The following is a 14,636-nucleotide window of genomic DNA, read 5'->3' as shown; positions in this document are numbered from 1 at the left end:
TGTATTTCTGTCATGTTTTCTTTTAGACCATGAGCGGATCGGGAAAGACTCATCCTACGAGCAAGAGGGGAAGGTTCAGTTTGTGATCGATGCCATTTATGCCATGGCTCATGCTCTACATAACATGCACAGAGATCTCTGCCCTGGAAAAGTCGGCCTCTGCCCCAAGATGGAGAGCATCAACGGCACACTGCTGCTCAAGTACATCCGCAATGTCAACTTCACAGGTGAGTACGCCTAAGGGGACGTTCACATACTGCATTTTTGGCGCCGTCAAAATCAATTCTTTCTTCCGTAAATATCAGTCTAGTGGAAGATTTGATTAGATAGGGACGATGCAATTTAACATAGTTCCATTACAAGGCATGAAACTGATGTGCTGCAGAGAGAGTTTATAGCTATTGCTAAATTTTGTAAACTCTTGTCCCTAGTCGGACTTTCACATGCACAGTGTAATTAAAATATACAACTTTCTACATGATAAAACCACAATACACTGCAAATACAGAAATACAGTAAAATACACATCACACAATACACATACCACAATATGCTAATACATATACACCAATATACCGTAGTAATTTAGAGTACAATTTGCTAAAAATGGATACAGCTCTGTTTTGCTGTTAGCCAGCACTTAACCTTTGTTGTAAATTACTTTATATCTGGAAATTAAAGGGAACTTTTTAAGCGTATATATGTAGCGGGTCGGGACACATGCGCGCTCGCATATGCGCGTTCGCGTGTAGCCGCTGCCTCTCCTGCTCTGCCTGCTCGCCTTCACTCAGATAGCGCGCGCGTTCTCGCTCAGCTCTCCACCTCTAGACGTGAACGCGCGCTCACTCCACACTGCAGAAGCGTAGCTCTGAGAATATCTAGTGAATGTACAGTGGACGTTTGTGCAAAAATAACTGCTGCAGCTCCTCCAGACCAACAGAGGTTTTCCGTGTCTTGTGAGAAACACGTTGTAGTCTCGTTACCGACCGGTTGCCGATGTCTCCCTGCTCTCTCCGGCTGCGGGCGGAGAGAGCAGGGAGACATGCTGCAGAGCCCCACTACCTCAGCCTGCACTGAGACAGGAAAAGCCAACTCTAGGATCAGATCTAAATCATGTTCATAGAGAGACCTCCGTCTGGTCAGCTAACATTACTGCCAAGCAGGTGAAATATAGAGTGATATTGTGGTTTTAGCTGACGTGTGTCGCCTCACTGTTTTGAGCGATGCTCGTTCATGTCTATTTAGAGCGAGAAAGCGCGAGCTCGACGCTGACTTTCGTTGATTTCACGGCCACAGGTGTCACTGTTAACAAGCATTTCTGAAAGTTACAAATAGTCCCTTTAAGAGAAATGAATTGAATATTTTAGCTTTACCATCTGTCCCACGGACTATTTTACTTGCTTCACCCTTTCCGTAACAACATCAGGTTGAAAGGTCAGCCAAACTGATACAGGAAAATCAAGCAGTAAAGCTACGGTGAGGGATTTACAGTACTGGAAATCCATTTATCGTTTTTTGATGTTGTCTAGTTTAGTCAGTGTGGCTTGCTGCTAAATTACAGACACGACATGCGAACAGCCCCTAACTCCAAAGAGGTAGGCTCAACTGAAAGTATGTAGTGTATATAAAATGGCACGTATCCGGCATAAGGCAAGGCAAGGCAAGGCAAGGCAGCTTTATTTGTATAGCACATTTCAACAACAGGGCAATTCAAAGTGCTTTACAGAAACATTCAAGAAATAATTAAAACAGTTATAAAAACATTAAAACATTAAAGATTAGAAAATAAAAACAAGCTAAAAATAAAAGCTAGGATAAAAGCTAAAATTGCATAAAACTCAAAAGAGTAAAAGTTATAGTGCAGTGTCAGAATAAAAGGCACCCGCAAACAGGAAAATTTTAAGCTTTGTTTTAAAAGAAGTGAGAGTTGGAGCGGTCCTGCAGGTTTCTGGGAGCTTGTTCCAGATATTTGGTGCATAAAAACTGAACGCTGCTTCTGCATGTTTAGTTCTGACTCTGGGGACACTAAGCAGACCTGATCCAGATGACCTGAGAGGTCTGGATGGTTCATAACACAGCAGAAGATCAGAAATGTATTTTGGCCCTAAACCATTTAGTGCTTTGTAAACCAGCAGCAGTATTTTGAAATCAATTCTCTGAGAGACAGGCAGCCAGTGTAGAGACCTCAGAACTGGACTGATGTGATCCACTGTCTTGGTCTTAGTGAGGACTCTAGCAGCAGCGTTCTGAATCAGCTGCAGCTGTCTGATCGATTTTATAATATGTATGGTATCATAAGAAATCTGTTTATTTGTATCAAAGCAATCTTAACTGTATAACTGCATCATTCTGAGGCATTTGTGCACTGCTATTTGAAGCAACTTGTGTGTCCTATTTATTTTTGGGTTCACAAACATGCTCATGCAGAGGCTTCGAGTGTACAGTGGTCTCCAATTATCAGGCTGCTGAATGTAAATTACTCTGAACAAGTACAAGAGGCTGAGATCCGTAGGAGGGTTGACAATCAGCAGCAGAACAGCGCGTTTTATCATAGTTGATGATGTGCAGGAGCTGTGCTTTGTGAGATTTCCCGCCTTATCTTGTCAGCATTCAATTGCCCACGCAAGAGATCTCCTGCTTGAAGTGCAACGGCAGCAGAGTTAAAATTGTGCATAAATGAGAGGGGGAAGACAGTTAACGCAGAGCACCATCAAAAACAGGCATCAGTAGTTTTCCAGTGGCTGTCCTATGTAGACATAAATCCTATTTATTTATTTTTTGTGTTACTGTCATATAAAGTGGGTCATCTCAAATATGTATCATTTAAATACACTTATGTACACACAGGTCACTCACACGAGCATTAGCAAAAGAAAGTTTTTCACATCACTTCGTGTCTAGCCTCTGTTCCCTAGCCTCTGTTACTGAATGCAATCCCTCATTGAGCATTTCTTTCATCAGTCTTTCTGAAAAAAAAAAAATCCAGTTCCTAGAGTTTACTTTCCATATTGTAAGACAAATTGGCATCCACTACTAGAGCTAGGTCAATAAATCAGCCAGGCCGTTATATCAGCTCATTGCAGATGTATCGTATCGGTGTACACGTTGGCCGATAAGGAAAAAGAAATTGCAGTACAGAAATGCCAAACTTGGTTTGAGGCAAAAGTCCTGAGTGCTGCCGTTATCACTTGCCCTTCGACTGGTGTTGTGGTGCCAATGTAAGGCGAGAAATGTTAAAATTACACATTTCATGGCTGAAATTGCACCTTATTTTGTACTGTTTATCGACAATCGTCCTGGATAAGAACAACTACAACATTTAAATACTGAACAAAGACTGACTGGACTCGGTTTCTGTATGTGTGGATAAATAATTGACATACCATGACCATACGTTTTTTTGTGGATTTTGCACAGGAATAGCTTTGTAAGCTTAACTGTTTTAGACACAGTGTTTTGTCTTCGGCTATTCATCTTTAACGACTGCTTTTGGCAGTCTTGAAGATGATGAACATTAGAAAATATTCAGCTAAAGAATGTAGATATTTAGAAGGTGGAAAGTTAGGTGTTAACTTACAGCCTCAACACATGCATAATTATACATATGTAACATTATAACATAGCAACAAGTAAGATGCACCTTGAAACTTTGAAAATTAATTATAGACTTTCAGGTAAAAGCAAAATACATGCATAAGGAGGTCATGAAAGCAGCATGTGCACGACTTTAACCTGCTGGCTTGTGAAGAAATAATAGAAAAGTACGCAGAACGGGGTCTAACATAGGTCAGCGTTAGTTGTTATAACAACCTGAGCTAATTATACGTCAAATGAGTAGAAGGTCAAAGTGTTCATGCAATCAAGTAGAATCCCATGCAAGCAGTTTGACATAGTCTCCAGTCTCACAGATGATTATACAGTAAAGGATACATTTATTTGTATGACAATTACAGGGTTGGATCTTTGGGTGAGGGGCAGGCACGCCACAGCAAGTACACGACAGGAATAATTTTATGTTAAATGAGAAAAATAAAGGAACTTCTGGATGAAGTAAAACACTTGCTGCAGAAACAACAGTTCAGTTGCCAGCATCAGTTTGCAGCTTCGCTGAGAGCTCCAATGAACGCAGCTGGAGGTGTTGGTGTTGGGAAGCAATAGATCATGTCCTGCATTAGCGATTCCCTAACTTTATCTTTTTGGGGGACGAATTGTCATTGTCAACGAAATTACGCAGTTAGTGACCCTAGAGGCACAAAACCTCGTAAAGGAGGAGGTTGGCGTGGGCGGATGTCAACAAACCATGTGACTTGGACTGACGAAACCTTTGTTTCCCATTTTTCTACCAACAGTCAACATTGGTTTCTTTTAAACACAATCTTTTCTTAACCTTAACAAACTATTGCTTCTATTAACCACGTTAACCTCTTAAGCCCAACGGACCCGGTACCCGGTCGAAACGGGTCTTACTCTGTGGCGTAGTTAGAAAAAAGTCACGATGGAAGATGATCTATTTATAGAAGATATACTGTAAATGAATCTGAGGTCTTTACCTTTCAGAATATGTAAACCTACTGTATGTTGTCCAAATTATGTATAAAATAAAGTCACACTGACTTAAACTACGTAAATATAAGAACAGATTGTGATCAAAAGATTCACCATCATTTTTCTCATCAGTCATATCATGCTTGATATTGTTGGAATCTAGAAATTACAAGCTCTCCAACGCACCTAAAACGCACCTCGACTCACCGACAGAGCGGGTGAAACGTAGCCGTCAAACTACACATTTTACCGTCACACTGTGGTCACACTGACTAAATAAATCTATGTTCTTGTCAAAGTCTTTCACCAAAGCATATCCTATTGTCGCCTAAAACGGCAGATTTGAGGTACTTACATGACACAGACACCAACAAATTATATGTCATTCTCTTCCTCTGATCCTGAGGATTACAGTGATGTATGATTCATACAAGTGTTCACGCAATCAAGCAAAACAAATGAATTTGTTCAAGAATTCAGAATGCAGCCAGTAACATTAATGGTAATATTATTGTTAGTGGGATGGCAGCAACAGGGATCAGTTTTGTTGGTAAATAAATTGAGGTAAATTGAGGTTATATTTGAGAAAATGTACAAAACTGTTAAAGGAAAAGGCATGATTTGGCATTTACTTCCTCAGAGGTGGTTTGGTTTTATAGATTTATGTAAGAGAGTTTTAAAGTCGAGACAAAGTAGCGAAAAATATTTATTTATTTAAAATGGATGGATTTCTCTTAATAATATAGTCAACGTAACCTTTATTTTTTGGGGATAATAAAGGTTAACTTGACACTTATGTTTGCAGCAGCTAGTTTTCCTCCCTAATGGATATTGAAAGGAAACTCTGCAGCGCTCAGCAGTGTTTTACTGTAGGCCCCGGCTTCAAAGTCAAAACATTGTTTACCTGCACTGAGTGTGCTTATTACTATGTAAGCAGGTCAGTACTCATTTGTGTAAAATGAAAAAAGAAGAAGAAATTGTTTAGAGTTGTATCCTGAAGTCGTATTAGTTTAGTTTTACGAGATGGATCGATTCTCCCAGCACTGGAGTAACATTAAAGCTTCAATCTGAAGTACCGTATAGCAGGCTTGTGTTAAACTTCAGTTCTTTATGCATTCCTTTATTCATGGTTTTATGTTACTGGATGGCTTGGCAGCACTGAAGCCATTGGGGTTACTACAGGGACGGCTAGGAAATCAATGCAGCACATTACCGGAATGCCGCCTTGCTTTTAAGAGTCTTTCGGCACGGAGGAATGGAGAATTTAAAAGGTTTGTAGGAAAAAACGACAGGAATGTCCACATGATCCAAGTGTATTCTGGGAATTCTCTTCAGACGTCCATGCTGACTAAAGGAAAGAGGAAACCCAAGCACTACAGATATTGTAGATGAAGGTGATTCTTATCGATGCATGGCATTAAGATTGTGATCCCAGTGTTGCCGCTGGTTATATTCAGAAATGGTGCATACTCAGTGGTACTTAATGCTAGTGGTCCTGAGGACATTTAGTTTAATAAAGTAACCTTGCAAGATATAAACCTGATAGTAAAGCTGTGTTAAAAGTGTGATTAAAGGTTGGCTGTGACTTTGGGTTTACACACAGTCATTTAAATCTGCTTGTTTTCAGAGGTTTGATTACTGCTTTAATTTCAGGAAGCCCTCAGTCACAGGATCATATATTATGCTATATGGTAAATGTATTTCTCTGCTCAGACCAATGCAAACCATTACACCAGCCTGTGAAAGGATTTCAAATTAATGTGTATACTGTTTAATAGTATCTTGCCGTTCAGGGAACTAGGAATATTGCTGCTTTGTATTTATGAGGAAAGTGTGGTAATTATGTTTCCTTTAACTTGTATTGTTAGGTTTTTAGCAAAATGCCTTCATTAAAGATATTGAGTTCACTGAAGCCACCTCTGTGCTTTCAGAGTTCAACAGCAGCTTGTTTTGATCCGTTTTTATGCAACATTTGTAAACACATTAGATTTCTCGTGGCTGTGGTTAATGGCTTTTAATGGAGTGGAAGGGTCATTGTTTTTAACTGCAACCGTGACATCCAGGAAATTAGTTTTGTTTGAATACATTATCAATTCTTAAGAGAAGCAAAGTAGAGCTTTAAATGAGTCTCCCTCAATAAACCATCTTGTTACGGCCACTGCCCAACGCCCACTCCGTGGGTTTAACCCCTTTGTAGTTTTTTGCTTATGTGATGAATGGGATGTGTTTAATATTTGTTATCAATAAAACACAGCTGAAGCAGCACCTAATGATCTCTAGGTGATGCTTTAGCTGTGTTGTATTGATAAAGCAGCACCTAGTGATCTCTAAACACATCATTTTCTGAGTGAGAGTAATGAGTTTTTGAAACTAATCCTGGCTCAGTCCCCAGGTAGCTGACGAATACCTTAAATCTTGATTCATAGAGTTAAACACAGTTAACATTTATTGACTAGGAATCACCAAAGGCAGATTGGCGAGCTGTTCAAGTGAAATCCCAGCCGCCACGGCTGTCGAGCTGGCCAGACATTTAATGCTTCAGTCCCCAAATTGCCCCCCCTGGATTGGAGCGCCTGAGCAGGTGCTGCCCCAATCAGAATCCCCGGCGCGTCAGACATTGGCAGATGAGCCACGCCTCAGCAGGGAGAGCCAATCGCGCACAGGAGACCTTGCATCCTATTTATCATAAGCAAAACACTACAAAAGGGGTTAAAGACACGGAGCGGGTGTTGGCAGTGGCGTTACACAGCTTTAAAATCAAGAAGAAACATAAACTGGCTTGGAATTTCAACTAGCAGACTACTCACTGCTGGGAGGATGGAGAAACATTTTACTTTAAGGATCACAAACAATAAAAGCTCAGTTTCAAAGCAATGAGTAAACGTGAATCATGTTTATATATGTTAATTTGTTTCCATCTGATTTGAATTTGCACGCACGTTAAAAGACAGTACGAACACACTGCCCTACACACTCCCTCTGTCATCTCCACAGTACAGTTGTGTTAATTTAGCTCTCAAAGCATTAATATAGAGTTTTAAACACACTGTTATAAACCCAGTTTACACACTTTAGAGTTAAATTATAGGGGTGTAAGAAAAAAATGTATACTCTTGCGTATCGCGATATTATCTTGCTCAAAAACACTATTGATTTTCAATTGTTTACGTTCAACGATTTGCGGCAGACAGAGGATCATTTTACTCAGATTGTATGCATGTGTTCTTAATACTATGACAGTTTTCCTAAAGTTAGATTTTAAAACGTCGCAATATATCGTGATATATTGAATCGTAACCCTTCTATCATGATACGTATCGTATCACCAGATTCTTGCCAATAAACAGCCATTTAAATTGACAGACAAATGTATTGTGACCATTTCATTTTTGGTGCATTTGGGCAGAGAAGCAGCTGATAGTAGTAGATTTTTTTTTTTTTCAGTTCACTTCTTATGCAATGTTTCCTCAAAAATCTGACCTGGTTATTAAACAAGCAGCTAATTTTTTTTTGCTGGCTGTGCATGAAACTTGCGATGCCTTTTTTGCAAGTTAAGAGGTGAAACTAATCGATTAAGGCGATCAAATTAGTAGAAACATGCATCCCACTCATTTCCCGGTATTGCTGAGATGGGCAGGAAATTTTTCATAATTGCACATGACTGCCTGCTGTTGTCTTAGACATGCCCTCTAGATAATGCAGCAGGATTATACTAATGCAATTAAATCCTATGGGTTTTGATCAGACCTCCGACACACAAAAAAATCTGCAGAAGGGAAAAAATAAATCTGACTCACAGGTTTCCAACTCTGACTCACAGGTTCCAAAACAATCAATACTGTGACCTATTCAAGTTAACAACACATGCGAATAAATAATTCCTTTTATTCTTATGACAGAGGAGTGCAGTCAATACTCCTGGAACACGAACAAGTCTCTCCCTAATGCAGGGAAACACTGAGTCTGGTGTCAGGACATGATGAATATCCTTTTTCTGTTGCACTCTTATCCCTCTGATGTAGCTCTAGAATATACTGTACACAACATCCAAATATCAACTGTGGGCCATCCAAAACACATTTCAGCTGCAACTTAACTAAGAAAATTTTTTCCCTTACTTTTCAACCCTCATTTCGACATGTTACAGAATTGCTAAGTGTGAGGGGATTGCATTGAAGGAAAGTAAATTTGGTAGGAGCGAATAGACGGAGAAGGGGATGCTATTAATGGTCCTTTTCCTCAGAGACGCTCCGTGGTGGGCTCTCGTGACTAAATCTGTGAATCTCACACCACAATTTTATAACAAGTTGCGAAGCTTGAGAGATTTGTAGGTTGGCACAGAAACGGGAAGCAGAGGGATGACAGAGACCTCAAAGTGGTAATCAAAATCAGTGCCGTCATTCGTTAGCACTCCGAGCGGGGACCTTGTGGATAACAAGCAGCGGGGCAATAAGCAGAATGAAGGAGTGTGAAATGATACGGGAACATGAACAGACAGCAGCACAGGCCCTCCTCAAAGGACCAGGACAACATGGCTGTCAACATCTATTTTGCTCCCATCATTAACACTATAACAGCATTAGCTTGAAGTCCCCCTGCAGCCTCATTTCATCTCAGAGCATTATGGGAACTCCTTGAGTTTGTACTGTGTTGTCCAACACTGTTTGGACTTCACCTCGGTGTGACAATCTGCCCTTTAAAACTACTTTTTTTGTCATCCTCAGGAATTGCTGGCACCCCGGTGGTCTTCAACGTGAATGGAGATGCTCCTGGTCGCTATGAAATCTACCAATACCAGATCACAAACAACACCACGGAATACAAGATCATTGGTCACTGGACAGATCAGCTCCACTTAGACGTATGGATATTTTAAATATGACTTAAAATATGTCTAAAAGATTGTATGCTTGACTTTTCTACTGCCAGATTGTTGTGCTGGTGATCATGCTCAATATCACCATCAGACTTTGACGATCAGCCAATATGATTCTTCAGACATCCCATATTTGGCTGTTTAGCATTTCATTACCAATTCAACCCATTTAGTCTTGACAAGAAACTACAAAAACACTTGGTATTAAAACTGTAATTCGGCTTCACCAACTGTAAAGACAAATGCTGTGACCATGAGTCCTGTAGAAAGGTATTGAAAGGAGGAATCCCCCTTCATCAATTAGGACAAAATATATACAGCCCGGTTGCACAGCAGTTTGTAAAATAGTCACGAAATTGAATGTATTGATGTGTGTACATAGACATGAATATCAGATTTTCTTTAATGATGGTCAGCACAAAATCAATAAGTATGTAATCCGCGTAATTTTGAACCAGGAAGTATAAAGAGCGGCGAATGCCACATAGGGAGGAGGTTGGGGTGGAAGGAGACTTTAGCCCAGGAGACCGGTGTTCGTGTCTGGTGTGAAACCAGAAGTCAAAGTTGATTTATTTGTCAGGCAACTTTCATACTTAAGTCACGACACTTCCGGTGTTATTTAAACCCAATCCACGATCTTTCCCTGAACCTAACTACGGAGTTTTGTTGCCTAAACCTAACCAAGTCAATCCTTTCCTAAGCCTAACTAAGTAGTTTTGTTTTGAAATGACTGGAGCGGAAATTGACGCATGCTTCACATGTTGCTGGACATTTGTAGGAAAAAGCATGAAAAATACGTTGTTGAAAGTCGTGCTGGGCGTAACGAAAAAGGGAAATTCGTGTCTATGTATACAAATCAAATAGATTAAATTATGCAACTATTTCACTAACTGCCGTGAGACTGTGTTGAAATTCAGTATATGTTCTCGTTTGGGTTTATTTTCTGCCAAAGCAGCCTCTTAACCATTATGTCTGACATTTACAGCAACTCTAATATTGCTACACGTAGTAGAGCTTCATTTATTCACCTCCTCATAACTTGTCACTGTTACCAAAGATGATGCTGAATACATCTTGCTTATGTCAGGTTTTATAGGGCAACAGTCGACGGAATAATATTAATAATAAATCATCCCCTTTTCTGGTTTGGCTTTAGACACGTAGGCTAACACATAGTTTAGGTGAATACAGAGTGTGTTTCCACTCACAATTATGCCCAAATAAGTAGGTATCCAATGGAGTAAAGAGCCATCGTTTTGCATTAACCTTATTTTGACATTTGCCATCATTACATGATACAGTAATATACCAGCTCCTGATTCAATATATAAATATGCATGGAGCATGGAATCTGTAGTTTTGCATAAGTTTACATCATAATTCCTTTGTTTTAAATGCCAAACTTTGTGAGGAACAATGTGTATGCATCCTTTTGTTGCTATGCATCATTTATACATGAGCCCCCAGGTGTTCTTATTTTGTTGCTTCACATACTGCAGGCATGGCATAAGATTATTGTAGACATCAAGGTCCCGAGTTACTGCTGCACACTGATCGACTTATCAGCATCACCTGCATGGCAGAGATCTCCAAGGAACAGCAATAATGCCATATGGAGCTTCTTCTTTTTTTTCAAACACAAAACCAAATCATCTAAATCATCCAGATGTTTATTTGAATAATTGAATATTCCCTATCCCCTTTCCGCACCCCATCTTACTTTAATAAGGCCTCTTAAGCAAACTGCGTTATAATAAAAATAAATAACGTCAGTGCAACAGCAGCACAGGCGCACGATTACTGCATCATTGAGACTGCAGCACCACGCGGACTCTATTTACTTTCTTTCCTCCAGTAAGTGCAGCATTCCTTGAAAGTGATTAAACAGCAAAGTTGTTTCCTGTTGAGTTATAATTCGATGATGTCTTGATAAAAAGGCTGCAGCCTCCATGTGGTGAATATCCCATTTACAGTTTGTTCATTCGATCACGCCCTTGTGTGTGTAAACTAATCTACCAAGTGTTAATTGAATTGGGTCCTCATGCATTATACATTATGTAACTAGTGTAACAATACGTAGTAATTTGTGTTTTTGCTATACTTACCCTTTAAGGTGCTTTTTTAATTCTGATTATGAGCTTGTTTAAATGTGATAATACTGAGTAATTGCACAGTATTGATGTTCCTTGTTTGGGTTTCAGGGATGTGAGTATATGAGTACAGTGTTAGTATGGCGAGGTGGAATAAACTTTTCTCATTTCCTATACTTTCCCCTCCAGACAAACGAAATGCAGTGGCCTGGTGCATCACAAGAAGTCCCTTCCTCTATATGCAGCCAGCCCTGCCGCCCCGGGCAGCGCAAAAAAACAGTGAAGGGAATTCCCTGTTGTTGGCACTGCGAGAATTGCGACGGTTACCAGTATCAGGCAGACACTTACACCTGCAAGATGTGCCGCTTTGATTTGCGGCCTAACGCCAACCACACTGGCTGCGATTCCATTCCCATTGTCAAGCTGGAGTGGAGCTCCCCGTGGGCAGTCATCCCCGTCCTTCTCTCCGTCCTGGGCATCATGGCTACTCTGTTTGTGGTCGTCACCTTTGTGCGCTACAATGACACACCCATTGTTAAGGCGTCGGGTCGAGAACTGAGCTACGTGCTGCTGACGGGTATCTTTCTCTGCTATGCTACGACATTCCTCATGATCTCCACTCCTGATGTGGTGATATGCTCCCTGCGGAGGATTTTCCTGGGCTTGGGTATGAGTATAAGCTATGCAGCGCTGCTGACCAAGACAAATCGTATCTACAGGATTTTTGAGCAGGGCAAGATGTCGGTCAGTGCCCCTCGATTCATCTCCCCGGCCTCACAGTTAGTCCTCACGTTCACCCTGATATCAGTGCAGCTCCTCGGAGTGTGTATCTGGTTTGGCGTTGACCCATCGCAAGCCATCATCGACTATGAGGATCAGCGTACAGCCAATCCCCAAATGTCCCGTGGCGTTCTGAAATGTGATATATCGGATCTCTCCCTCATCTGTTTGCTGGGCTATAGCATGCTGCTGATGGTGACCTGCACAGTTTACGCCATCAAGACCAGAGGGGTTCCCGAGACATTCAACGAGGCCAAGCCCATCGGCTTCACCATGTACACCACCTGCATTGTATGGCTCGCCTTCATCCCCATCTTCTTTGGGACCTCACAATCAGCAGAAAAGGTAAATATTCCATTTAAAATGTAGTGGAAGTACAAAATAACCAACCAAGTTGTGCCCTATTTTTACAAATGAACTGTTTTAAAGTAGGGCTGTCAAAGTTAACGCAAATTTGTTTAACGCCACTAATTACTTTAACGCATTAACACAATCCATCTTTCGGAGGATGTAGCAGGCTCAGTTTTAAAGCTACAAAAACCTAAGGAATCAATTGAAACCAACCTGTCATGGCCATTTTCAAAGGGGTCCCTTGACCTCTGACCTCAAGATATGTGAATGAAAATGGGTTTTATGGGTACCCACGAGTCTCCCCTTTACAGACATGACCACTTTATGATAATAATTAATTTGTGATTAATCGTGATTAACTATTTTAATCGATTGACAGCCCTATTTTAAATTTGTTCACAGATGCCAAAGCAGTCACTATGCTTTCACAAATTGTACTGATATAAAAAGAGCACAACGGCAGCAAGTCAATTAAATTCACTTGTGCATGTTGGATGTCCGTTTTCCATTTGGAGAGTCTTTTATATTTCCTTTGCGCCTCATTGTAAAGAAATTGGCCACTCAAATGATGTTTGTTGTGTAGCATCAGCCTCTTGTGTTTGCGGACGCTGCCACTATTCATCATGAGATGATGGGCTTTGTGCTCCACTGTGGGGATTACAAGGCTTTAACAGGCGTCTTGTGAGGAGAATTCATTCACCTCAAGTTTGCTTGGATATGTTTTCTTTAATTGTGTTTCTGTGTTTGTATGTGTGTGTGTGTGTGTGTTTGATTCAGCTTCACTGGATGAGAATACCGAGTATTCAATCACTGCACATTCAGGCACGCGGAAATAGATAACGCCAGGTTGTGAAGTAGCACAAAATTGCTGTGGCTGTTGATGTTTCTTGTCAGTTGAAAGTGAATCACAAATAAACTCTCACGAGTGCTAATTTTCGAGGTTGCTCAACACAGATGTACATTAAAAAAGCAGAGTGCAGAGAAGTCAAACTACTGATAGCAGTAGAAGCATCAGTATGGGAGTGCTACTGTATGGCGCTGCATAATAATAGACTTAATAGCAGCCTTTAGACTGCCAACAGCATAAAAAAGACTCTGTTAAAAGGCAACGTAATGTATGAGTGTGCATGGACATTTGGTTCTAGTACAGTAATAGTAGAGACAAATGCATAACACCTTAAAAAAAAAAAATGTAATATAAGCAGTGTTTCTTGGACAAACTTTAGTGAAGGATATAGACTACCCTTTTTTCTCCTAATAAAATATGTAGTGAACCAGTAATATTAAGACAAAGGCTGTCAATCGATTAAAATATTTAATCGCGTTTAATCACAAATTAATCACTAAGAAGATTGAAGTTCCTAATAGAAAATACTTAGCGCTGATGCTCAGTGTTTTATCTGCATTAGAACTAGGTCAGTCAATTGATTAAAATATTTAAATTGCAATTAATCACATAATTAATTAATCACACAAATGAATCACACATTTTTTTATCTGTTCAAAATTGGACATTTGTCAAGTATTTAATACTCTTATCTACATGGGAGTGGACAAATATGCTTGCTTCATGCAAATGTAGGTAAATATTTATTATTGGAAATCAATTAACACAAAACAATAACAAATATTGTCCAGAAACCCTCACAGGTACTGCATTTAGCATAAAAAATATGCTCAAATCATAACATGGCAAACTCAACAGCTGTCAGTGTGTCAGTGTGCTGACTTGACTATGACTTGCCCCAAAACTGCATGTAATTGTAATACATTGGGCATGTCTGTAAAGGGGAGACTTGTGGGTACCCATAGAACCCATTTACATTCACATATCTTGAGGTCAGAGGTTAAGGGACCCCTTTGAAAATAGCCATGCCATTTTTCCCCGCCAAAATTTAGCGCAAGTTTGGAGCGTTATTTAGCCTCCTTTGCGACAAGCTAGTATGACATGGTTGGTACCAATGGATTCCTTAGGTTTTTCTAGCGTTATATGT

The 14,636-nt window shown here is 40.2% G+C and overlaps 1 protein-coding gene across 1 annotated transcript in view; it reads left to right on the top strand.

Annotated features, from left to right (window-relative positions):
- Nucleotides 1–14,636, top strand: part of LOC141772572 (metabotropic glutamate receptor 4-like) — a 225,282-nt gene that overhangs the window by 198,385 nt on the left and 12,261 nt on the right. Inside the window, exons 7-9 of the mRNA XM_074643692.1 lie at nt 27–227; nt 9,270–9,406; nt 11,701–12,636. Of these exons, the coding sequence (XP_074499793.1) occupies nt 27–227; nt 9,270–9,406; nt 11,701–12,636 (1,274 nt within the window). The remainder of the gene's footprint in view (nt 1–26; nt 228–9,269; nt 9,407–11,700; nt 12,637–14,636) is intronic.

The sequence above is a fragment of the Sebastes fasciatus genome, chromosome 8 (genome assembly GCF_043250625.1).
Source record: "Sebastes fasciatus isolate fSebFas1 chromosome 8, fSebFas1.pri, whole genome shotgun sequence".
Lineage (NCBI taxonomy): Eukaryota > Metazoa > Chordata > Actinopteri > Perciformes > Sebastidae > Sebastes > Sebastes fasciatus.
The sequence above is the reverse complement of the archived record's forward strand: the minus strand, read 5'-3'. Positions and strand labels throughout refer to the sequence as shown.